Consider the following 27826-nt stretch of genomic DNA (forward strand, 5'->3'; position numbering starts at 1 on the left):
GAAATCCATCTCTGGCTTCTGAGTGGACTGCAACAAATAAGATTTTTATCTATCTTCTCCAATTGTTTTTCTCCACATCAAGATTAGCCTCATCTACTTATCTGTATCTTTTTCCATTATGATTTCCATGTCTATCCTCTGCCAGTCATGCAAGTTGTCTGAGCTTTGCGGCCTACGCTGCATCTGCTTAAGAGTTACTAACATTATTTTCTGTATAATTCCTGCCTCACCTAATCACTGCAATAAAAGTTGTCCATAATTTTCATCCCTATATTGCCGTAGAGAAGCCACAGCACAAGTTTCTCCACCAAGCTAAGAGAAAATACAATAGTGAGGGCACAGACTAGTAAAAGGAAGCATCTGTTTTCTCTAGATGTATCTACTTCCTTCTCTATCTATTTAATAGAGACAACTAAGTCATTGTGCAAGCTTCTTGCTGCAACAAATGCAATCCTCTACTATTTTTCTGTATCCACGCACTTGGTGAAATGTAAATGACACTGCTCAACAGTTAAAGAGATTACCTCATCCTTCATACTGCTTCAGCTTCCCATGACATTCTCATACAATGTTCCTGGTCTGACACTAATACACGCTATCATAAAGAAGAAAGCCATTCCTAAAAATGAGATAGAAAGTCTAACGAGCTGTCACAACCACATCATGGTTTTAAGGAAAAAAGTATTCTTAACTTGTTTGCCCATCCTCTTCATGCAGCCAGGTTCTGTGTTCATCTTCTAGATTCCCACTGCAAGACTAACCACTCTGCAGCAAGAATTGTTTCCTATCCCAGAGATCACTAGCATTTCGATTCATATTTGAGCCCAACTTTCAACTACTGTCCTCTTTCTTTTAATAAGTTTCAGACATTTAGATGAAACACACACTGACAGCCCTGGCATCATGATTTCAGTCTCTTTCTTTGCTACTCTAACACCATGGAGACAAGTGGTGATAAAGACTTGTGAGTTTTATACATTCCTGAAATGCCAACAAGAGGAGAAAGTAAGTCTATCTTAATGTAATTCACATACAAAGAATATAACCATTAGAGTTATGTCCTCATGACAACAAAACTCGTAATGAAAAACAGGTAAGAAGTTCCTTTTTGGGAGGAGAAGGGTTGCACTAAAGATCTTTTTTAATAAAAAGACTTCTTGATATCCAATGTAGCGCCCACAACAATTATGTTATACTTGTATTTCTCTTTATGGTTTGCAGTAAGATAATCCCAGCCAAAATACAAAAACACAGGCTGTTTCGAGTGTTGTAAAAGTCTTAGAGTCTGACATGCAAAATAAGGCTATCCATCAGCTATTTCCACACCCAAAGCCCTCTTCTGAGGGGGAGTGGTCAGCACAGGATTTTTCATATCAAAAATTAAAGGTAGAAGTCAAAAGTCTTTTATCTGTTGGCAATTCCAAAGAAGCTGGAGTAAAATAATTCAACTTGGTTCTGACAAACAAGCTCGTATCCGTTGCCATTCTTCATTCTCTACAGGGGCAAGGCAAAGATTACATACAAAGCTGTACTTTGTCACTAATAATTTACTAATCCATGCTTGCTTTTTGTCAGTGCTCATTAAGTTGCAAAGCAATATTAACACATCCTTTCATTCTACTCCCACAATTTAGAGTAAATAAAGGAAACAAAGTTTTTCAAGTTATTAAGCAATCTTGTGCAAAGGTTTTGAGTTGTACGTATTGCAATACATTAGAAGATGGAACAATAATGACAAGCATACTAGAACAAATCTGCTTTTTCCTCAATTGTTCTTGCACTGCACTTGCTGATCTTTTTTACTTAGCTTTCCACAGCTACACATTAATCACTTGTCTTAAGTTTATGTTCAGTATCATAAAAAGAAGCCAGCAAAACAGGTCTGAAGACCTGTGTTGGTTCCAAATTTTAACCATCGCTCAAGCCTGTGATAAGATTGTAATGGCAACTATATACACAAAAAGCAACCGTGCTCAGTTACATCGTTTATTCCATGATTTGTTTGTCCAATGACGTATTATTTTAATATACAGCAAACAAAGAGCTTAATGTTTCACACCTGGCCTAGGTTTACTAAGCATACTGCAATAAATAATACTTCCCAGATCTTCACGCACCACTAGAAATTATTATTCCCATTCCCGCACAGAATTTATTCCATTCTTGAACTGGGACACATTTTTGCTCCTTCCTGAAGGGTTCATCTGATGATGATCACTAGAAGTGTTTGCTATCAACTTCAAACAATTTATTTTTTTTTACTCAGTAATGAATGTGCAAAAACTTCCCTAGGCAATTTATTTCTATGATTCATTACCCTTGTTGATAAATTTTTCTTAATGCCCAACTAGAAGCTTCCTCATTCCAATTATTTTGCATTATATCCAACACATAATGGAGAAGCCATGCAAGTCAAATTCTCTATACATTAAGAAAGAAGTTAGGTGATTGTGTACGAAGGTCAGCCAGGCTCCCCTGATAACCAGAAAGAAGAAATAAGCACTCCTAAACCAGTTCCTTTACCTCCTTTCAACATTTGCAATTTCAGCCAAATGACTTCCCCTCAGCTTCTCTTGCATGACTAAGGGAAACCCACGTAACATTCGTCATGTGGACATACAGAAGTCAGGTTTCCTAAATTCACACAGAGGAATCCTCTCACCTGAAATTTAGACCATGCTTACCACTCCTCGGGCAACATACAACAGGAGGCTGTGCTCACCCTGAGCTTGTGCTACAACTCTGCCTTCCAACTTGTGCCTGCTTGAAACCCCCTAAGTAGATATCCTAGCTTGTGTGCAGTTATTGACTGAAGCACCTAATAGCTTTGAAAACTGTACGAACATTAGTTTACAAAATTTTGGTGTGGTTATCATCTGTCCCAATACAGCATCTGGGACAATATGTACATTTACATTTTTCCACGTCATGAGATTTTATTGGTGAGAGTTGTACACAATGTTTAAATTGTCCAGGCGTTTTTAAAAAAGACCAAATCAGATCTCTGTATGAGAACTTAAACTTCAGCTATATGATCAAACACTCTTCTCCATTTCTTGCTCCTTATTAACCCATTTGTGAGGTTCAAATTAATATTCATTTTTCCTAGGTTGTAGAGACAACCCAAAACTGCATTCCATGGTTTCAAAGAATCCAGATAAGCTCTGCAATTCCTTCTGGGGCCCACAGGTGAAAATGCTGATTGATATCGCTAAAGCAGTGCTTAAATAGAAGGGAAACCCATATAAGCCTTTTAGTACTGCCCAAAACGACCTCCTTCACATAATGAACCAGGATGAGCCCATCAGACATGATTCAAAAGAATTCCACTACAGGCTGATTAAGCATGAAAACCAAACCCTTTGGGTCATGACAGTTACTTGATCACCATTACAGCTGTGTTCAAAATGGAAAGAAACAGGTCAGAAATGTCTCCTTTTTGCTGTGCATACAAAAAAAAAAAATCCCTGAGAAACTTATCTATTAACAACTTCCTCTGGCTTTCTGAAAAGTTTCTACTATGCTGTATAAGGCACAGCTGACTTAAAAATACGTAATAGAAAAAATATATTAAGTGGTCTGATAGCTAAATTTGCTGTATTTTGCATTCATAGCAAAATGAATATATTCACTAATATATTCACTAATATATTCATTTACCTCAAAATCAGAAAGTGACAAACACCAGCCCTGACCATTAGAGAGCAGATTCTTTGCCCACCAACATAATCACAGATTTCAAAAGCCACACCAATTTCTTAAAACATATGATTTTACCACATATTAGAAATAAAATAGGTTGTTTTCCAAATTTTTCTACTAAGTTTCTGAATCAAGTGCTAAAGCAGAAAACCCACCTGTTCACGCAAAGGACTTCTATTCTTTAGAGTATATTGTCTCATTGTATTTAGTTATGCTAAACAGAACAGTACTTTACAACTTAGATGGGCAACAAGTTTGTAACTTGCATGCACCAAGCTCCTAAAACAAACAAAACCCCCACACAAACAGATCTGGCCACTAGGTGGCCTCGACAGCAATTTTATGCAACTTGGGCAGCTACCACTAGATGGTAGCTACATATCACTAGTTGATTGCAGTATGCAGGTAAGCTCAGTAAAAAGTCTATTTTATTACACTTCAGCTGAATAAAATGAAATTTAAAAAGCTAACTTCACTGTTTTATATTTAAAACAAAAGGAAGCCTGCCCCCCACCCCCCAAGATCTTTCTACCAACACTGTACATAACAGTCATGGGAGGAGGTGGGAGAGCACATCTGGAACAAGCCATTTGTTCCATGCTCCTCTCACTAGAGCACAATTCCTGACACTGTTCTCCTGCTTTTTAACTGAGGGAACTTATGCTTGGCTCTCTGTGATCCACTACCTCCGTTTAAACATATCCCACCCTGAAAAAACCCAAAAGATAATCATACTGCAAATTTCATTTTAATTCCTGCTCTCTTAAATCTACATACATCAACTTTATGGAGACTTAGCTCCTTATTAGAGGGACAGGAATACACCACCCACTATTTACAGTCTACCCTTATTAAGTTAAGCTCATTTTTCATTTAGTTCTCCAATATCCCTAAGAAAAACTATTGGAAATTAATATTACAGGTCTATAAATGCTGTGAGGTTTTTTGAACTCCTCATACTATGAATACAAACAAGCAAACTTTATCAATTTCCATACGTAACCAGTATCCATAACAGCCAATACAGATCCCAATTAAGCATACACTGGCATAAATATCTTGCAATGTGTAAGCACTCATTTTATGCATGTCATTCATAGGCGAGCAAAGTTGGCAGTAACAGTCTCAGAATAATCAAGAAAAATTATGATTTACAGAGTATTTTTGTCAAAGGTGTAAAAGTAGTGCTCTGTGCAGTCAGTCTCAGCTAAACAGCTATTTGAAGAGAAAGTTGCCAGTTTATCCAAGTAAACGTCTGCATTCTTGAAGGTGCACACAAGGTTCAGGGCATGCAGTTTTGGCCAACTGCATGTGAGTATCATCGGAGCCTTTCTGGAGCCTTTGATTCCAGTTCAGCTTCTGCATAGTAGGATTTTTACTACTACTGTGCTCCTAGCTGCAAACTAACACATCTGTTTTCAGCTGTGATTTTTAAGGACTTAAAACATGTTAGAGCCAACAATCCACTTGACCTCCAAGTGCAGTGCTAATGAAGGCCTGAAGCAGGATTTAAAAGCAAGAACACGTTCACACAATACAGAAGCTAAATAGGTTAAATACAAAAAGTTGTAGCACATAGGGAAGGGGAAAAAAGGGAGAAAGAAAAATAAAGCCATACCCCCCCCTTTCCCCCCAAGAATATATATACCCGTATATACCTCTTTTTGTAGGTCAGACTACAAAACTCACTTTGTTACCCTATATATGTATTTACATATTTGCTATGTGAGATAGATACATATATTTTTATCCCAGGATGCAAACACCACATTGTCCTAGTAAATCGTACACCAACATGAAAAAAACTTCCATGAAAGTTCTGTAACCTGCATCTGTAACAGTTAAATAGACTGTGAAAGACATTAAAGAAAAAAGAACTAAGATGAGATCTAGGTTAAAAGACATAAATGAGATTTCAGTGGATAATCAATCAGCTTTCATCCCGTTGAATGCTAAAAAGAACAGCTACTTCCCCAACACCAAGCTTCCATCCAGGTTGCCAAACACATTTATTTCAGGAAGGGAAAATATCCTCAGAAATTAGAAAGAAATATGTAACTGGCAAAACAGAAGTAGCTTCTTTCTGTAAGTAACTTACAGGGGCTAAATCTAACTTTGCTCAATGCAGTACATAAGTTACAAGGTAAGACATGCACAATGCACACACAGAGTACCTGAAAAAGTGCTATAGTAGTGCTGGTTGCAATAAGACATTACCTGAAGACTGTACATTTTTATATGCTAGTGGTTAGTTCAACCTGAAAATAAGCGTTGTTGGATTTGTTCCTAAAATCCACCCACAGCTATTTAATTCACTATGCTAACATCAACAACTTTTATATGGCACATCATCTTTCACTCAAATTTGTTCTACTTAAAAATCAATTGCCAGATTTCTGTGATCCAGCCTTTATTCAAGTTGGTAGTCCAACTGGAAGATGACAGAATTTCCCATTTCATAGTTAACAGTGCAGCCTTGCTATGCCTCAAAACATTTACTATGATTTTGCTTTGGCACCTTATCTGTGACAGATGCCACAGAAAAAAAGTGCAACATATTTGCTACATCTGGAACAGGAAGTGTTTATATCTGTGTACAGGTAAAAAAATCCATTCATTACAGTACATTAATGCAGTTTATCACAGCTATCTTTTAAATTCCATAGAAAAAAGGTACAGTTAAGATATACCTCAGTAGGTCTGGGATACAAGATAACTTACTGAAAAATGCCAACATGAAGATGCCATCATTGCCCACTCTAAGCTGATCTGCATCACTGAAATCATCTCGTGGTGGATACTCTTCTTCCTGGATTTACAGGTTAGTGATAATTTAGTGAAAAGTTTATTTTAGAATAACTATCTGTAGGATTAAAGTATTAATTATGTTTCTAAAGCTAGAAGAAAATTGACATTTCTGTAACACGTCCACATCAAGGAAGTTTAAAAGAAAAATAATTCATATCTATAAAACAACTCTTATTTGTTGCTTATATTGACAAGAGCCCAAATTTAACTGAAAAGTTTAAGATGTGTACATACTGCCTATTCATCTTAAATGACGCTAGAAATTATTTCAGATGAGTACTTTGACAATGAAAACCAATAAAATTTTTACTGTAACTATCTTGATATGCAGCCAAGCTATTAAATATTTTTTTGAAAAATCGTTACATAGTATGTTCTATCTTTTCCCTGCCAGAAAAGTCTTTTAATGCTTCCCAAAATATAGAATAAAGTTTTAGAATAAGGTTGGTATCTTAAAATAAATTGCTGATGCAACAGCATTGCACTAACTAGTTTGACTACCCTATAACCCACAGAAAACCATTCGCAAAGCAAAGAAAACCTCTGGGGACACTAGAGGGCGCGAGCACATTAAAAGTGTTCAAAAGTCTTCTGAATTCAAAAAGCACAGTACTTCAAGTCAAACAAAAGTAAACAGATAGATATGTCAGTCAAAACGATCCAAAGACTTCTCCCATAGTGTCAAAATACTAGATCTTAAAATACTGAAAGTATGAGTTTGTTTTGTTTCTCAGTACTTGATTTTCAACAAAACTTGGCAAACCTTATACGTGCAGTTCTGTGCACAAGTAAAACATTGCTGCAACTGTAGACTGGCAAACATAAAAGTTTTCATGATGACATCACTTACTAAAAGAGCCTGATGAAAACTGTAAAACCAGTTAAACACACCATCTTTATACTTAAATGAATAACATCAAAACAATGCAGGATGATACAAGTTAAATAATACTGTCAGTAGCAGCAGTAATATGGTCTAGACATAAGCATGAGTAACATTTTTTTCCTATTTTTTCTCCAACTAATCATAATGTATTAGAATTGAGATAAGAAATGATCTATAAAAAAATTAAATCAATGGAGATGAGTTCAAGTGAGATTTACTTAGCTGTTTCACCCACAGCAAACACTTATTAGTGAAATCATGCAATTCTGATTTTAACACATTATTCAGTTGCTGTACCAAATGTTGGGTTTTATATTAAGTTCATAACTAAAAGGGCATTAAACAATCAGTGATGTACAGCTCTGTCATGTGATTGACATGTTCACCTTTATCAACACAGCAAAATAATTTACCAGGCTATAGCGATTATGGTTAAAAATGTGCTAGAACAAACTGTATCAACTCAAGGCAGTCAGCTTTACCCTTCGTAACATGGTCATGAAATTCCAGCTGTGCTCTTTATTTCAGATTAATTAACCAAGATTCTGTATCAGATAACTTACTTTAAAAACACTGCTATCCACATAGACAATTCCAAGGAAAGCACAAAAAGCTAGTTGAACAACAATCTTAAGGTGCTGTAATCCAACTCTACATAATTTCAGATGTCCCTAAATGGTCATCTTAAGTGACTATGAAAGCATTAGTTTATTTAGCTCAACTTTGCTGGAGCTACAAGACTGATGGGGGGGGAGGGGAACGGAAGGAAGGGCTGAAAATGCATTAAACAGAGCTGCATGTGAATATGCTTATCTCTGAAATGTATGCCACAAAAGTTCCTTTTTCAAGTCAGGACAACAAAAAAATATTTTCAATTTTAATTTCAGAAGGTCTATAAAATAATTCTTGGACTTTTTTTTAAACTGTCTGCTAACTACTACACTTCATACTGGCATTTCCAAACCAATTAGTGAATTACACTGTATACAAAACATTGCTTCAGAAAAAGGAAATTTTGCTCAACTACAGTAACAAGTTTAGCAGGCTTCTCTATATGCACAGACTTCTCTAAGGCTTACACGTTGAGAAACACAGGTCAATATGCAACCCAGGGAACATGACAGCAGACATTTGCAAGTAGGCACTGTTGCAGTAAGTGTGAACAAATTGTAATTTATCATACTCCACATCAAAGGGAATTATATTAAACCGAGTTCTATTTACTGTCTCCAAAAATCGGCATATGAAAATTATCAGAATGTTTAAGGAATGAAATAGTTTCCTGCGCTTAAATCACGTTCAGCCTATATCTACATCATTTAGTATTATGTGGGTTTATGATCAGTCCTGCAGACAGAAGACACTAACTGGCCACTGCTCAAGCCCCACTAATACTGGCTGTCTTTCACAGTGCTCTCGTTTGATCCAGTTGGTGTCAACTGACCCAGTCTTTCTTCAAAATATAATTGTTTGCCACCATTCACTGAGGAATGAAAAGGGACAATGCAGAATGACTGAACTCTCTGCTGTTGCTTAGAACTAAATGTAATTTCATAGCAATACTTCTATTAGATATTGATATAACAATGAGAATAATTATATATTTAATTTTTATATATATATTTTTTCTCTTTAATGACAAGAATGTCATTATAACAACATACACAAATCCATAAAATATATAATACTATTTCAGTATCTCATACTGATTTTTGACAAATTTGTCCATGTTAAAGATCATGGACAATATTTCTTGTTTGCTAAATATGCTGAGATCTGTATAAACATAAAACTTACTGTTCCTATGACCAGAGAAACATCTAAACAGCAAAATATATTATCAACATAAACGGCATGTCACACAGAATAATTTCTCTAAGCAAAAGAACATTAAATGGTACACAGCATCTAGTGAAGTCAAACCTATTAACTCTGCTGAAACTACAGTGCTCTCTAGTATTCTGCAAAAAGAGGACTGTTTTTTCCCCTTAATGCTTTTTAACTTCTTCAAATTGAAACCTAGTATGGCATATAGTGAGACAACCACTTTTAATCAAGTAAAGAACCTGCGTTTTCAGGAACCCCTTGGATAACTAAACTGATATAACTCTTCTCAATGCAGTGGATTTACAGAGAAAAACTTCTGAGGAAAGGGTCAAATTACTTAATAAACCCCATAAATGATACCTTCAGCATACAAAACAATACGGAGAAGTTAATGGTGGTAGGAAAAAAGGCACAATGAACCCCGGAAGCATTTGTTTGCCAGCAGGAAAATTCATATTTAAAGTCTAAACTAGAGAGAACTATACCATACCTCTGGACGACTGAGGAATATTTCATCAAACAGACTCCTAGACTCCCTAAACTGGGCGTGCTAAGCATGTAAAAACAGAAAAACATAAGACAAATGCAACTGAAAAGCATTAAGTAAAAGCCATTCATTGCAACATACAAACAAGTCATTTAACTGTTAGCAATATTTTTGTCCATTTAAATTGACCTTTCAAAACTGACCTTGAGAATTTGAAAAGGAAAACATCAAAAGCCAGGGTAACTAATGCTATCGCTACTGATGACATAGGGCTGCCACAATTTCTTTGATACATCAAGCTATCTGAGAGCATTTGAAAGAAATAAATGTTTATACACAATCTATTCTTGTAAGACAAGCTACACAAAGAACTACAAAAACAAGTACTGACTGAAAGTTTCAGTAAATGTTAAGTTTAGATTGTTCATACAATCTATGGATGCAGGGCCTATAATGAAGTCTTTAATATGATGACGCTAATGTTTTTTTGTAAGATTCCTACATGACTCAGGGGAAAAAATATGAAAGCTGTTGATTAAATGTGCTGCCTTTTTATACCATTTTCCTCTCTTTTACTCAATGAGTAGGTTCGTAGCCTTCTTTACTGCACACTACGGACTATACCATGAAATAATTATCAGCTTCATGTATCACTCAAGGTAACATAAGGACATTTAACTTTTTCCAACTGTTCACATTATTGTAGTGAAGAGGCAATATATCCTCATTTTACAAGGAAGAAACTAAAGGCACAGATCATAGCAGAGTTCACATTCATAAGAGCACTGATTTCATAAGGCTGAAAATAAAAACTGAAAAAACTACATGTTATATCCTTTGTATGTTTTGCAAAGCGTGCAATATACAAGTCAGATACCGTCTGCAGCTGTCACTGCTTGTGACATCCAAGACAATGAGAGTGAGAAAACAATTAACTACATACCAGTAGTGCAAAGTTTAAGTCACTTATCTGTTCTTCCATGGGTATTCACAGCTAAGGATCAAAATCCTTCCCCTCAAGGTGGCAAACAACCACTCTAACAATAATATGACCTTTTTGTCTTATTCCAGTCATATGCCAGATTAAGACAGTCTTATTACACAGTCTTTGTCCACCCCAGTGTAAATCCATCAGAGGTATAAAATAAGGCACGGATTTTGCGGCAGCATCACATGGTAACTAAAATGGCATTGATTAAAACTGCGCTGGTACATAATTTTAATATCATCTACAAAACTGGAACTCAACTTCTGTATTTCCTACTTTTTCCCAAAATCTCAATTTTGCAACCTTAGTACTGTTTCTTTAATATAGCTTGTGTGTGTGCATGCATGTGCTTTAAAAAAAAAGAAAATTAAAAAAACCAAAAAACACAGAAGCAAACTGAGAAGAAATTCTATCAAACTTGAGATCTTTAGCAGTCAGCAGGACTGTGGCTTTTAGGTACACAGAGTAGACTTCTGATACTAACTTAGTACTACCATAAGTCTACAACTTTTTAGCCAATCTCTGCTTTGGGGGAATGATGGCGTGTTCCTACTGATTTTTCATAAGTAAGTGAAATCCTTGTGGTGTCAGCACCTAGTTCTTGAATGTCAAGTTCTACTGCATGTTTTGGAAAAGCAGACTATGTAGGCGTTTATTTCTCACTTTGTCACCATATCCTACTCTCCTGCCTCTTAACTCCAGATTCCTTCTCCCTCCCTACTCCTCTTTTCTCGCACACCAGCTTCAGCTCCTTTCCCAGTACCACATTTTGTCCCCACTTGGGTTCCTTTCTCCACCAGTCCCAGTTTGTCCTTCTCCCTTCTGTTTCTCATTTAAATCTCTCTACTCTCTCCATACCACTGCCCTCCATTCACCCTTGCTTTTTCTTATTTTGACTTAGACCCATCTTCTCTGATCCCTGCCTGTATTCACTTTGAGCCAGTTACCTCCTTGCCCAAACAAAACCAGACTTCTCTTCCCACAACCCGTAAGCTTCGGAGGCTCAGAGCCATTGTCCTTCTTCACCTACCATTGATGCCCTTGCAGTTGAACCAAGTGGCTTTCCCCTTCCCTTCTAACTGAATGGCAAGAACAATAAAACTACTTCAGGGCACACCAGAAATGCCTATTTCTCAGTTCCAGTGTTTTCACCAAAAGCAGTCACAAGATGTACCTACTTCTAGTCCCATAATCCTACCCTGATACAGAACATTTGAGAATGTTCTCTGGGAACAGCACATCTGCAGTCCCATCCTCTTCAGAGCTATGAGCAGCCTGAACTTTTTCATGCAAGACAATCTCCACACATTTACTAAATCTGAAGCTGTATGTATCAACTGTGGAAACTCATTTTTCAAAAACTTGTAAATTGGCCAAAGCCAGGCAGATTTTCTGAGGAAGGGCAACAGATGTTTCTGACACAGTGACCTGAACTTGCGAGAAAGAGTTCTGCAAAGTAAAAACAGCTTAAAGTGACAAGGCAAAAAACCACTGATTTTTTTTTTTTTTTTTTTTTTTTGCTTAGCTTTATTCTTGAAATTAGCTGAACCCCAGCCTGAGGTTTTCCCTGTGAAATTCAGGTCAAGGAAGATTGCTTGTATGTCTGAAACTTTCACCTCATAGGGTTCTAGACAAAATTAAAAGCAACAAGAATCTTGCACATGTCCTGTCTGAAGCATCACAGGACTGGTAACAATACCCTAAAAGTTAAGGTTTGTGTTCCTAATGTTCCAAGTAAGTTTAAAGGTTTGTAATTTCAGATTGAGGGCTTCATTCAGACCAGTACTTCAGCAAAAGTTTTACTTATATGACAAGCAGTAAGGACAGACTACATAGAATCGATGCTCCTGTTCAAGCACTCGAAAGGTTACAACTGGAGATCATCACCTCATAGCAGAAACTCTGCAAGTAACCATTCAAATGTCCCTGGTTCCCTACTGCATTTAGTAAAACAGATTTGTGTAACACCTTCACTGGCAATGTTAGGCAAATCCACTTTAACTTTAGCTGTGCATACCTTGAAGTAAGTGTTGTGCACTGTGACTACCGCACAGCAGTCAAGGAAGGAATAGCCTCCTGCTGGGGGAGCAGGATTTTTTTGCCAGTCACAAGCACACTGCAGCCAGTAAGATTTTAAATGCATCTCAAATGCAACCACATTCGATCTCAAGGTGGAGATTTTTAGTGAAAGCACTGGAAGTCTAATTTGCATATAGTATATTATGGCCAATACTACCAAACAGCAGAATTTCCACATTCCAAAACTTGGGAGAAAAAAAGGAAGAACTTCGCGTACAAAACTAGCATTTAACACTGATTGCAGATATCAATTTTCTACTTTGAAGACTGTATTCTTTATAATGTTAATTCTTACAAAACTATAAACACCAAATACATAGCTATTACTTAATTTACTGTTTACCATAACTCATGGTGTGGTTTTTTTGTTTAAGTACTTGGAACATTTCTTTAAACTTCAGTATTAAAAGTTTTCATGGAGCAAACAACAGGGACCATTCCTTTAACAAAAAAAAAAAAAAAAAAAAAAAATCTACATTTGGGGTTTTGCCCCTTCCAGACTGTTGGAATTCTCCTTCCTCTCTAAAGGTCTATTTTGTTCATCAACTTCTTTTTTACCATCTGAAACACTTAAAGTAACATTAGTAGTGGATACCTAATTAAAAGATGACAAAATACCGGATAAACTATTAAAACAGGGAAAAATTTGGCTTTTAAAGCTGTTCAGACAGCAGCTATGCCTCAAAGAGTGAATATGATACACTTTTCATAGTACTTTACAACTAACTTACACTATATAAAACCTAAGCATCCAAAATACTTAAATCACCAGCCCACCATTATGTTATTAAATAGGCCCTAACATGGGCCCAATTGTTATAAATAATTACATTGGCCTAACATGTTTCACAAAATTGAAATAAAGCAGAACTATATCACTTACTCGTTGGGCAACTTCTGCTGCAGCAGCTGCCATTGCTGCAGCTTTGGCCTTCTCTGCTTCATCGTAAGTAGGAAGAGAGGTAGCTACACTGTATGGAGGTGGTACAGGATAAAATTCATTGTGTATTTCTGTTCAAAATAAAGAGGTTATGCATTTTTAAGCCAGAAAGATGTCAAGAATATTAAATTTTACATGTACATAACTACTGAGCTTTAAAATGTATTTTTTTTCAACAGAGGCTGAAATTGATTATATTTGTATTTCAAGTTCTTACAAGTTTTAACAACACCTCTATTTTTATGAAATAAAATAGCAAACAGCTTGATGGTGCTTTTAGTTGCTACTCAAGGCAGAAACCTTAACCTAGATGCTGCAAGGAGCCAACAAATTCATGAACAAAAAAATCATATTTGCTGAGTTACATCCCTAGACATTCCAACCAAAGGCCTTTTATCAAATTATACAAAAAACATGCACAGAAACATTCTATAAAAAGCTTTTAGTTATTCAACAGCAATTAGTTACTTAAGTCCAGTAATAATCATGCTGTATTGTTATTAGCATGGCCTTGTTGCCAACTCCAGTTGTTCTGTGAAAAGCAGTTTCACCACATTCTTTTAAAAATGTTCCTTCTATCAAAACGGAGCACAGACTTCATTCTTATATATTGTAATAGTAAAACATAATCATATAGAATTATTAACAAAATTAATATAAACTATTTAAAATACACCTTGAGCTTCCTTCTACAGCCAGCAGTAGTTTGTAGTAAGATTACTTATGTGGTACAGATTTATCAGCACACCACCACAAAGATGTTATATATAGGGATAATTCTGCATAGCTATGTATTATACTTGCAAACACTGACTCAAAGAACAGGGACAGAAAATTGCTCCTTTAATCAACATTAAAAAAATTAGGTTGGAGGTTACTTCTAAAAATATTTATTTGGCACATGGGAGGCACAAATCCAAGCAACTTCGCTTAAACAGAGACTTCGATGTTGCCTGCTCTTAAGTCTCCTATACCCCAAAGAAAAGTTACAACCTCATGAGAAAGGGAGCAGTGAATAAACGGAGAAAAAAAGACCCCTGTTACTCATTTTCCACAGGAAGTTTTACCAACAGTCTTTAAAGCAAAATGAATCTTTTCATGGCAACATTTTCACCAAACAATGGCACACACTTAAGTTTAAGTTTTGACAAATCAGTGCTTTGGTTTTGTTTTTTATTACGAGGTAATGAAAATTGCTAACGAGGTCTAACAACGGAGCACTACTCAAAGACGTAGATTAAATGTGGAACTGAACTACATGCAGACTTAAATAAAACCTATTACACTAATTAATGAACATCCATTTAGTCTAGTAATCTGGAACAATCAGTGTAATTTAGAAGTGTGCTTCTTCTGAACAAACCAAAGGACTGTGCATGAAAGCATAGCTTTTTACTGCAATTGTGTGCGTAGAAAAAAAAAAAAAAAAAAAAACACACACATACCGCAGCATCGTACCACTTTGAACCAAGTGCTGATTCATACACACTCCTCCCTGACAAGCTGTTATGTAAGAAAAATACCTGAGGTTGCAGCTGCTTCTACAGCTATGCTACAGTAAGGTGGAGGGGAAGTATCTGCTTCAGATAAGGCTGCTGTCTGGGGAGTCTGCGTAGTCTCTGTAGATGTGGAAGGCTGCTCAGCTGCTGAAGACTCTGGGGGGTCATCCTCATTGTGAAGCTTAGAAGAAAAACACACAAATTTCAGATGCATTCAGGGAATACTTTCCATGACAGCCTAGTACTTGCAGAACCATCTTCAAAAAGAGAGATTACTCTTCAACAAAACAAAAATTATTTACAAAACAGCGCATGACTACTTTAAGTAGTCCAGTTAAATCTTTTTAAGCAAACAGTTAGGATAATATTAACTGCCTCCCCCCCCAATGGATTTCTTCTCATCAGTGATGTTCGCTGTCTTAAAAATCTGCGGGTCTTCATGTTTGCTATATGGGAAAATGCTGACTATAAAATACTTTCTATTGTATGAATGTTAACACTAGTACTTTTTTTCCTTAAATACTTTCATAAAATGTATTAACCCAGTTTAAAATACAACTGGTGAGCAACACTATCTTTTATTGTATTAATCTAGAAGAAATAAAAAAATAAGACCCATTTCTACTTCTTTAACTGGGATTTTTATACTCTTGCATCTTGTCAGAGAGCTTCTCCCCTCAAATTCTAAGACTTTTCAAAACATTCAGCTTTTCTTTACAGTCTGGAAAGAATCCTCTCCCTATAAAACTTTAAGTTGCCAGTTTGTTTGGTTATTTTTTTAAAATGCAGTTTTAAAAGGACATGTCCAGTTAAGCATATACAGAAATAAGAATTTGGATAAGCAAGAATGTTGATTAAAACTGTGGAATTCAGATCCAGCAACTAGTATCTTTTCTTAGAGAAGGTATTTTTGATTATTGTAGCTAACTTGACAGTGTTTAGAATATGAATCAAACTTTAAGAAGAAAGAGTACCAGCATTAAAGAAAAAAGTGCTAGTTCCCACTAGTGTAAACTACAAGATAAGATGCCTAGAACGCAACTACTGAAGCACCATATTTAAAACCCAGAAAATAAGATTAGTTAGTTGAACATATCTGAAAAAATAATTATGTAACTTCAAATTGGTAGTTTATATGAACACCCTACAGATAAATATTATTTTAATTTCAATAACAAAAATATTAAGACTACAACTACAGTAATTTCATATTAAGCAAAGCACAGTCAGGTTATTGGAAAAAGCATGTTCTGAGAAGAACGAACACTAATTTCCTTGTTAAGTAGTGTAACGTTCACACCAAAATTGTTTTATATCCAGAGTACACCAAAGTTCACAGAATGGTTGAGGTTGGAAGGGATCTCTGGAGGCCATCTGGTCCAGCCCCCCTGCTCAAGCAGGACCACCTGGAGCCAGTTGCCCAGGACCATGTCCAGATGGCTTTTGAGTACCTCCAAGGATAGAGACTCCACAACCTCCCTGGGCAACCTGCTCCAGTGCTCAGTCACCATCACATTATAAAAAATAAATTTTAAAAAGAGTGTTTCCTGATGTTCAGAGGGAACCTGGGAACCTCCTGTCTTTCCGTGTGCACCCATTGCCTCTGCTCCTGTCATTGGGCACCACTGAAAAGAGCCTGGCTCCATCCTCTTTGCACCCTCCCTTCAGGTATTTATATACACTGATGAGATCCCCCCCCGGCCCCTCCCGAGCCTTCTCTTCTCGAGGCTGAACAGTCCCAGCTCTCTCAGCCTGTCCTCAGATGTGAGATACTCCAGGCCCTTCATCATCTTGGTGGCCCTTTGTTGGACTCTCTCCAGCACGTCCATGTCTCTCGTACTGGGGAGCCCAGAACTGGGCACAGCGCTGTGGCCTCACCAAAGCTGAGCAGAGGGGAAGGGTCACCTCCCTCGACCTAACAGCAATGCTTTGCCTACTACTGCAGCCCAAGATACTGTCAGCCTTTTTTGTGGCAAGGGCACACTGCTGGCTCATGTTCAGGTTCTGCAGGTTACAAATTCCGTGCTTTTCTTTCTAATGAAAAACTGAGGATAACAGCAGGAATTACAAGCACAGAAGACATTTGAACAGTAGGCAGGTAAAGCGAAAAGATAGTTCAAGGGAAAACAGAAAGTACTTCAAACGAAGTTAGTGCAACAGAACAGCTTCATGCAATTTTCATATGGCTTCTACCACACTCTTCTCTTTAAATGTGTCAAATCAGAAAAAGTGATAAAGTTACTTGCTAAAGCATTCTTCATCGTTTTTCAGAAGTCCCTCCAAATACTGTATTCAAAGAACTATTGTGTAAAGTGTTTATCTATACACATAAACTACATATATATGCACACGCACGTGTAAGTATACATATATATACATAGGCACAATACCACACAAACACATACTATTAAGGAGAAATCACCTTCAATGGAACTGATAGGGGTTATTGAGGGCTTTTGGGTACTGAGCAATCAGGTCATTTAATGGCTAATCAGTGATCCAGAAGAAGTAGTAACCTGAGAAATATGTATAGCCATTTAGAGTAGTTAAGGCCAAAGAAAACAAACCCACTTCAAAATAACCTAATATATTTAAAGATACAGAAAGCAAGTGAAAAGACAAAACACTCTATTCTAAAAAGGTCGAGCAGGTCAGAAAAACAGCCTGAGAGCTATAAATGTTATGGTTCTAAATTAAGTACAATCATTCACAAGAAAAATCTAGTATTGCAATGGATATAGCTAAAATAAAACCATTTTTAAATAAAACTGTCATTTGATTAGCAATGAGACAAATAACAGAATATTACTGGCATACTTTTACACTCGTGGCTGGTACACCCACTCTCATTTGGGATGTGTGTGTAGTTCTGACTACACCACCACAGCAACCTATGAGCAGTGGAAGAAGTAAAGCCTAGTTAATGGATTTCTGGCTGTTACCTCCATTCTTCCTCTCCTTTTGCCCTCCAATCACTGCAACTTTTCTTCCCTACCAAGCCACAGTATGTGCTGCCACTATCCTGAAAACACAGAGGGATCCACAGTAGCTCATTCACTGGTCAAAGAGCATATTAATGCTCAAAACCTACTTTGCCATTACCAAGGAAATTTTGTGTCTTCTACATGCCTTCTTAAAAGTTACTGTTCTCCAAATTATCTGTAATTTAATAAGTTACAAATGATGGAGGTAATATGAGGATGGGAGAACACCACGCACATGAGACTTCTTGCCTTCAAAGACCAAGTTAACAAGTCATTCAATTGTTATAGCAACTGCAATTAGGAAACAGAAAAATTCCATCCTAAGGGCTCCATACAAAAGAGCCCGGTTATGCCCTTTAGTGCATTCAAAAGGTCTTTATTTTGTAGGACTCATATTCAGGGACCAAGCATTTCTATTTATCCTGTCTTCTACTATACAGACCTTTCAGAAATTCTGAAAGGCCTCAAGGTTATCCTAATGCAGCAACTTAAAGAAAAATCATAAGACTCCTTACAGAATACTGCACCATAAAAATCACAAGAAGTGGATCAAGCAGCTTGAGTGTTTACAGCTAGAATAATAAACACAAGTTGTTCCATGAACAGAAACCAGCTTTTCTTAGTTCTCGTTCAAGTGTCCTGTCTCCTAGTCCCTCCTCAAGGCAGCAACTTAGCTCCTCTCGAGGGACTCCACTGGGGTAAAAAAACAAACCAAAACAATAAAAACACACAACTGCAGCAGAACTTGCCCCAGCAAGGTGGAAATTTTGCCTATGGCAGAAGTGGTCATATCATCTTGTCTTGTAGCAACTCTGCCTTGTCTTCACAGGGCACTGATTCTCCTCTGTGGAGTCACCAGTTTGCTTGAAACCAGTAGGAACCAGACTACCTTTGAGCCTCCCCCTTCCCGTTTAATTTTGGCTTATACTGGCTGGTAAATTTAGAAGTTATTTTTGGAGACAGGGGAGGGGAAGAAGAGGCCTGACACTCTGCATAGGTTTCATTGCCATAGAAACCAAGCTAAAAACACTCAGAGGGGAACAGAAAACATCTGTTTCAAGGCATTACTTATGCTATGTACTTAAATGTTACCTGAAACAGCATTTAACATTAAAAGTATAGAAATCGTATCTAAGATTTTTTTTTCCAATAGTAAGATTATTTTGCCCGCTTTTTTAATTAAAGGACTAAGGAGAACTCAGTTCATTATCCCAGCCCCAAATGAACCATTATATGGTAGTAAGCAATACAGCTGCTTTTGCCAAGATTATGATCAAAACAATTGCCAGGACCTATTAAACTACAAACAACTGTAAATTAGTACCGTCCCCTGCCCCCTACCCTCACATTTTAAAAGCAGGACAGAAAGACTTTTTTTTTTCCTTCATATCTTAGTCTGCATGCAGGGTGTCTGGCTGACTATATGGAGCTTTAAAATTAAAAAAAGGGAATACGTTGTTACTAGACATATTACTCTTAAACTGTTTATACAAGTATTTCAATCCCTGCTTTTGCAACCCTTGAACTACAGTACATTACAGGCTCAAAAGTCATGATGCTCATATTCAAGATATATGTCTGTTAGGACACTTGAATGTGTCCTAGGAGCAATGGCTCTTCTGCCACCAATGACTCAAAATCTCATGGTAACTACTACAGAGCGTACAGTACAGGAAAAAACATTAGTTTCCTTCATATGATTTTTACCCTATACTATACTCAAGTTTTTTCCCCAAAAAGCTCTATGAAACAATGATTCACTACTTCATTTCAGAAGAAGTTAAAGTCAATGTCAGACCTTTCGACACCAAAATATTGTGGAAAATACAGCTACCTTAATTTTATAATTTCTTTTTTTTAATAAATAAATTCCTTTTAAAAAAAGTACTGCATTTCCTCCTGTAATTTATTTCCTTAAGTCTGTTATTTTGTTTGTGTAATTATTTCCAAAGTAGTCAGATGCAATGCCTGAAATCAGCTGACACCCTACAAAGAACATGAACTGCAAGAAAGTGCTTAGTACAGAAGCCTTTACTGAGGGGACTGATGTGGATGCTTTTACTCTTTAGGCTTTTCAAAATAAAAACTTAAACTGGGAGGAAGATCTCATTCTCTGCTTAACACTTTTCATTTACCTGCAAATAGTAATTTTGTCTGACCTACAAAAGTTTGCTTGCCTAGATAAACAGAGTTTGCTCATTTGTGATGAACTGCCTGTACAAGAGTGGAAATACAGGCAAGTTATGAAAATATGCCAATTTTTTTAAAAAGTCAGTGGAAAGGGATATAATACGATGTCTTACATCACCTGTACCATACATACACAAGATTAGAACGATGTTTCCTGATAAAGTACATTAAAGTAGCACACACTAGCTCTAGTCATAACTTGTAGTGTGACACACAAACAGCACTATTTCTGTTACCCGATTTTATGCACATTGCAAAAGCTGCTGTTTTCCCATTTCATAAGATGATTTACAGAAACCAGTACATTATAAAATTATTGCAACATAATGAACTTCAACAGCACATTGCAAGTGTTTTAAAAGATCTTCTTTATAACTATTTATACACTATTTTTATGCTATTTATATCATTTATTTAGTGTAGCACAACATTATGCAGAAAATAACTGCTATACGGGGGGGGGACACCACACACGACACAACACACAACAACAAAACACCAAAACCAAACAACTAGCCAGCTTTCTTTTCCTGTTTCCTTTTATACCTTTATTACCAGCTCATCTTGACCAAGACTGACTTTTAGGTAAGCTTTTGCGTAAATTTTAGTAGTGATGGTTCTGCCTGGGGCACCACAGAGCTTCACAGCACTTTCACTAGCAAATGTAAATTATGGGCACTTTTAATGTGTCCTCCTTTCTAGCCTTTCAAATGATACTACATTTTTGACGAAGCTTGGCTCCTCCAGTTTTGACCTCACATGGACCAGTTCATGGATTCTTTCAAACTGCATTAAACCAAATATAATGCATAGAAACTCCATAGTGCTGGACCTAATATTCTCCTTTAACTAAAAGTGTGGAGACAACTAAGTAGATCATGCAAGTTCAACTTCTGTATGCAAACTCATCAGTTGGTACACCTCCTCCACAAAAAGCAACACTCTTAGCAACAGAAGTTCATCATCTTCACTTCGTAGAAGTTAACACTTTGGTCTTCTAGAGTCAGTTTTTCAGACTATGCCAAAAGGTCAACCAAAAATATCCACTTACTGCAGCTTCTCGTGCTGGAGGGAAGGGCATGAAAGACTCATCTCAAGATTGCCTGTGCAGTGCACAAAAAGTATTCCAACATTTCTGCATTGGATTCATGACATCTTCCATACTGTTACACAGGTATTTATTCCACAGAAATTCTACTGTAGTAAATATTGAGAGGTGTAACCAACAGTACGTTAAAAAGAAAACTGCTATCATCTTCATTAAGCTTTCAGGAAGCTTCTCACCTCTCTGTGTTACATCTGATATTTTCATTTGCTGAAAAATTCAAAGGCCTTTTACACCTACCTACTGGTAGTGACTTGTAAATCTGTACTAAACTGTTCCCTACAAATGAGGCTTGAAAGCAGAATTCTCTACCTGCATAAAAATAATTTCACTTGAACAAATACAGGCTGTGTATTAAATGCTTGTTTTGTAATCACATTTTGCACTTTTTCAGCTCTAGTAGTCTAAAAATAGGTTTATTCATCTGTGTAAATAGCAAAATATTAGTCTTGGGATTTTCAAGGGAAAAAACAAAAGGAAATCTTGAAATAAAATTTAATTCTGAACCTGTTATAAAAATATTTCGTGTTGGAGACAGCTTTGACCTCTGTTTACCCATCTCTATTTTTTCTGAATGACACCTAATAGTCTCAACAGCTCACGCTATCGACTATTGCTTTTTTATTTTTAGAAAAACCCATAAAACCTATACCATTAACCCATAAACGCCATTCAAGTGCTAAGATCAATCAGCCCTAATTTAGGTCACTAGTAGCCACTGAACAATCAAAACTAAAACCAATAATCTATAATTACACTTAGATAAGAATTATAAGAGCAGAAGAGATAAATAAAACCGTCTGCAAAATAAATGTTTTAATTTTCTTGTTTATCAGGAAAAACACATATCCACAATGGCCTTTGAAAGAAATATGTCACAATTTTGTAAAATACAAGAATTCTTGAGGAAAAAAAAAAACAAAACACACACCACATTGTATTTTAGCTTACTAGCCTTCTCCGCAGTATCAGTTTTTATCCTCTACCAATAAGGTAGTTTACAACAACATCATGCCTTTTTCTTCAAATTCCAGTTGTAACACCAACTTGCCAGGAACCCATGCAGACCAGACTGTTAACTTCCCAGCTAGTAGGAAGGCAGCTATTTGCAGTTCAGCACCAAACACAGTCTCTCCTGAAACATAGTCCTGGCCACAGCCACAACACTCCAGAGAAACATCAGCCTCTAGAGACTGGGGAGCCTTCAGTTTAATAAATATTCTACTGAACTACTAAGCAATTAAGCTTGTAAGGCACTTCACTACATTCCAGTAAAACACAGAAGTCCAACAACTTCCATCTACTTTTTGCTTTTATGTATTTAAAACTAACTGATCAAATTTGATCAGAATTCCCGACTGCCCAGAACAGACCCACATCATCTTTTTTCCCCACCATCCCATCACTTGGCAAGCATCAACGATCACACACCCAGATCTAGCAACAGCCTTTCATGACAGTGGAGTGGGTATTTTTTTTTTTCCCTTGATGCATCTCTGCAGAAAGTTTTCAACAGCAGTCAATATGTTAGAAGGTCAAAGGTGTAAAATCTGCACTAGAAGCAGGAAAGCAGAACAGAAGTCCATTGCTGCCGTTCCACAGCTGTGTAGAAATACCAAGTGTGTCTGCTAAATAAGCATTAGGTACCATGGAAACCCACAACCTCTGGAGGCAAACTTCTACCAAAAAGAATCCAAAGAGATTTATACTGAATGTTGTTGAAAAGTATGTTGCAACAGAATGGCTTTTCTGCCAAAGTGAGACTCCTCATGTAAAAATAAAGTGATCCATAGCAATTGAAAGTGTTTTACATGCACTTCACTTAAGTGATAGTTAAATCATTTTAGACAGTTCTCTTTAACTAGGGATCTTTAACCTATTGGATTTTTCAAGGGTTTTTTGTTTTTTTTTTTTTTTAAAAAGAAGCTTATAAGCGTGTCAAAAAAAACCAAAAACAAAACAACAATGGTGATCAGGACTTTGTGAAGGAAAAAAATTAAAAATTCAAATTAAAAATTAAAATTGTATTTATATAATGTGTGTTTAGATAGATTTATATAGATATATAACTCTCCATCCCAATGGCTACTTTACATATAACATTTCACTTGTTCTTTCATTTTTCATGGATTATAATCCAGATTTAAACAAATAATTACACATTTAACAGCACAACATACACATTTGCATTCATTCCCTATGGCTTCTAAGACATCTATTCCTTCCCATCCCCCACATTAACAGCAAAAGTGGAGCTATTGGTAAAGGACAGTAACATACCATGTGTTACTATGAGAAGTCTTTTAGAAAAGTAAATATTCTGAGGCTCATGCTACCAGGAGTGTAGAGTTACCCTTTAAAATACATCCATTTCTCTCCACTTATTTTTTTAGGTTTCTTCTCTACTAAGGGATTATTCACTAATAATTCTGAATACTGGAATTTTTATATGATCCAAAGAGATACATGCTTCATATTTATCATAAAATTATAAATCAAGCATAGTTTTCAAGAGTTTTTCCTACTTCAAGGTTATAGAAATTAATTGTGAAATTTGTCAACAACACCCTGAAGCCTCTAATACTAATAAAGACTATGGCTGGCACCAACATTTTTCAAATCTTCAAGCACAAGTATAAAAATATTTCTAGAAAAAAAGTTGGTAAAAAGCTTACTCTAGAGCTTGTATACTATGAAGTACTGCAACTCTGAGTTACTCTAGAATTTAGAAGTTACTAAAAAGATTACCATATACCATGTAGCCTTCTGTTTGTCAAATGGTAACTCGAGAACAGCTTGAGGAACTGGTTTAAATTCTATAAACAAAGTACAAAATAAGGTTCTCTTCCTTGAAGACTTTCTAGTTAGAAGTAAGAGTGTATAATACAGACCCATTAAGAAAACAGAAGCATGTTATTGAGACCAGCGGTCAGTCTAAGGAAGTGTTCCATCTCCAGCACAATCATCAGGAGATACACAGACAGCACACAAGCCTTAGTCACTTATTTGCCATTCATTTTCCTCAGACTCCCCCAACATTCACAGCTGTTATATTATGGCTGTAAAGTGTACATCTCTGCCTATTCCATTTGAATCTGTTATGGATTTGATGTGTGTGAATTTGTATTCCTGAATCTGCTAGTACTATCTGCCTCAATGATCTTGTATATTAACAAACTGTGTATGTTTTCTTCTCCTTGTCTTTTCTGTGATTCAAACCAAATTTCAGTGAGTGCTCTCCAGTTTTAATATTGCACAATTTGGTGAATAACAGCTCTGCAACTGCTTTGTCCACTGCCTTGGTGACTCTGTAACTGTTGATCATTTCCAACTGCCACCACCCATTTCAGATGCCACTTTTAAGGAGGCTGCTTCCCTTTACCTTCTGTAGCTCCTCTTGTGAGGACCCAAAACTGCGTACGGTACCCAACACACAGGCAGGTCCCAAGTTTCATACAATGATGCCTCCTGTTCATTCTCAGTATCTTCCCTGATGACAGACAATGTTTTATCAGGATTTGTTAGCAGCTGCCACTAACCAACAGCTTCAGCAGACCATCAGTGACAGCTCCAAGAATTGCCAGTCGAAAGGTCATGTCTTTACTTACCAGCAGCTTTATAGAATCAGTACAGAAAGTAGATCCCAGGCACTCTAAAGTCGCACAGAACACAGAAAACGTGTAAATTGTAAAAGTAGAGGGAATAGGAAAGCCTGTAAAATTAGGAAAAGGACAGGGCTGTCACCAAGAGCAAACTCAATATTCAACAGTTAGTTCCAGCTTCCGTTTTAGCCTACATTCATCTGGGCTGAAAAATTCAATGTTGATTGAAAAAGCTGAGTATTTCTCTAAATATATTATGCACGTTTCACTTAAAAGCCCACGTACAGTAGGACAGTTCATGCACAATGCTTCCTAATGAAGACAATGCAGGAAGATGCTAAAAATGGCAAATTCATTTTACAGGAAGAGGGATAAAGAAAAAGAGTTTTCTCCTGGAGAACTATCATGGTAACTGAACTGCAGAAGGAGCATACAGTTTCACCTTAAGTTCCTGATTTGAGAGAGGTAGGGAAAAAATTACTCGAGTTTGTGTCTCCTATATCACAGGTAAGTAAGTGTCCTCGGAAATTCTGCAGTAAAACTCTAAGAAAAACTTAAAAAGTCTCAACTTTATTGAACACGCAAAGGTTTTATTGCTTGTGTATTTGAATAAAGCTAGTCAAGCAGGAACAGTTTCTTACTCTACAGTACTGGTTAGCCCAAAATGAAATCATTAATTACATAATAAATAAATCAGAGGATATTATTAATCAATAAGAGCAAACCCTCTTTATTCTTATTAGAGGGTCAACTGTGCCTGACATTTTCAGCATATCTCATTTTCTTAGTAACTGGAAAATGGAGTACTCAAGCTCCTCAATTTAAGATATCAGTAAATCAAATCATTAGAGAGATAATACATACAAATTTCAACACCTTAAAAAACCCACACACATACAAAACACTAGCTGAACGCACTTTTTGTGCATTGCATGCAGAACAGGCTCTACTGAAAAGATACTCATTTTGATTTGTGGTCTTCTTTCTCTTCCATCCACTATGGGACGCACAGCTTTAATAAAGTTTAGTAGGAAAGACAAACACAACTCGCACAACAATGAGCATTAAAGGCCCCTTCTTTAAAGAATGTATTTTTATGTCTCAACAGATGGTATAGAGTTTTTTCAACGCTACTGTTAGCGCTAAGAGCGTTGACTAAGCATTTTAAAGCAAGCCTACAAAATATGTGGCCCAAAGGACAATTCTCTGGATGTCTCAATTGCTAGACAGATGATGCATACATCTAGAGGCAGGCACTTTCCAGCAGGTCAGGGTTTTTTGATTATGAGGCAGCTAAACAAAAGCAACAAAAAAAGCAGCAGTCTAGGAAGCTCAGCTCTTCAGAGGAGAGTAGATGACCAAACCAGTGCTACCTGTAAACCATAGGGAGTATTTAAAAAAAAAAAAAAAAAAAAAAGTAGCAGACATTGAGGTACATGAGAAAGGAACACGGGCCACACCGCTCATCATCAGCTGTGGCCCAGCACTGCAGGGTTTAGCAGCCTGCTCCTTTGTTCAAATTATGGACTCTCATTCTAGAATTTGGAACAGGTTTTTAAGAGTAAACAGCTTATGCAAGTCTTTTTCCTAATAATTTATTCTATGCATTTAATGCAAGTCAGTTTTGTGACCACAACTCTGGAGTTTCAATTAAGAGTCTTAATGCTTCAGTACATTCCTTAAAAATACCTTAAGTACTGTTTCCCTTAAATTCCAAAATATGACGATTCAAAATACCATGATCCAAATGGACAATTGGCCTCAGTATCACCCAGGACTCTTATCGCAATTGTCTCATGCTTTACCAAAGGCATCACTGACTCAAAGATGACAAGTGTTAACTACACTAACCATTACCAAAGCAATGCTTAAACATGAGCTTGTGCTACTTTACAAAAAAAAAAAAACAAACCCCTTACTTTCTGCAATAAGGAGGTAACTGACACTGTAAGCACCCGCTTGTCAATAACTTCAAGGCTGCTCTACATAACCTCTTCAGATTAATCAGGGAAAAGCAAAAACACATTCAATAATTCAAGCTATATATACACCTTTACCAAGGACATGATTCTGACCTCTCCTACAACAATAATAAGTCAACATTAATAGGATTACTGTCAAAAGCTGAAATGGACAAACTATGTTTGTGAATGTGTTAAGTTACCATACAATAGCTAGAGACCAAAATTTTTCTTCAATCTTTTTACTGGAAAGCCACATTTTACAAGAAGGAAGATGACAAATTTCTGCCAAACACCTTGAACAGTAACTCAAGAAAAAGAAAAATGGGATTACAAACAGAAATAAAGCAATATACAGATTATTGACCAGATTTTGTTGTGTCTACACCACTCAAAGTTTGGAGGCTTGTTTTCTAAATCGTTCTGTCCATTCCAAACACAGTGGGAGGGGGCACAGCCAGGGATGGGGTTGAGGGGTGACTCAACATCTAATGTTTTGGCTACAGAGTGATCTAGGAGTAAATTAGACTGTATCAGTTTTAGGCTAATCTTAGCCTACGATAATGGAAACAATGCTTAAGTGGAATAAACACTTAAATGTTAAAATGGAAATACATTTTCCACTTTCACTGTAAATCTCAAAACCGTAAGGCATCCGCATCCTGACATGTGCTGTGAGGCCCGGCTGTGCAAGTCTGAAATGTGCTACTTTTGTGCTGCTTTACAAAAAACCAAACCCCCTTACTTTCTGCAAAAAGGAGATAACTG

General features: G+C 36.6%; 1 protein-coding gene across 2 annotated transcripts in view; it reads right to left on the reverse strand.

The window, feature by feature from the left end:
- NDFIP2 (Nedd4 family interacting protein 2) overlaps nucleotides 1–27826 on the reverse strand; it is a 48511-nt gene that overhangs the window by 13619 nt on the left and 7066 nt on the right. The window contains exons 2-5 of one of the 2 annotated variants that reach the window (XM_075526981.1): nucleotides 15241–15397; nucleotides 13661–13788; nucleotides 9714–9773; nucleotides 6424–6511 (exon numbers count right to left, since the gene is read on the reverse strand). In XM_075526981.1, the coding sequence (XP_075383096.1) occupies nucleotides 6424–6511; nucleotides 9714–9773; nucleotides 13661–13788; nucleotides 15241–15397 (433 nt within the window). The remainder of the gene's footprint in view (nucleotides 1–6423; nucleotides 6512–9713; nucleotides 9774–13660; nucleotides 13789–15240; nucleotides 15398–27826) is intronic. The other variant, XM_075526989.1, reaches the window with a different exon arrangement.

This window comes from Mycteria americana, chromosome 1, assembly GCF_035582795.1.
Source record: "Mycteria americana isolate JAX WOST 10 ecotype Jacksonville Zoo and Gardens chromosome 1, USCA_MyAme_1.0, whole genome shotgun sequence".
Lineage (NCBI taxonomy): Eukaryota > Metazoa > Chordata > Aves > Ciconiiformes > Ciconiidae > Mycteria > Mycteria americana.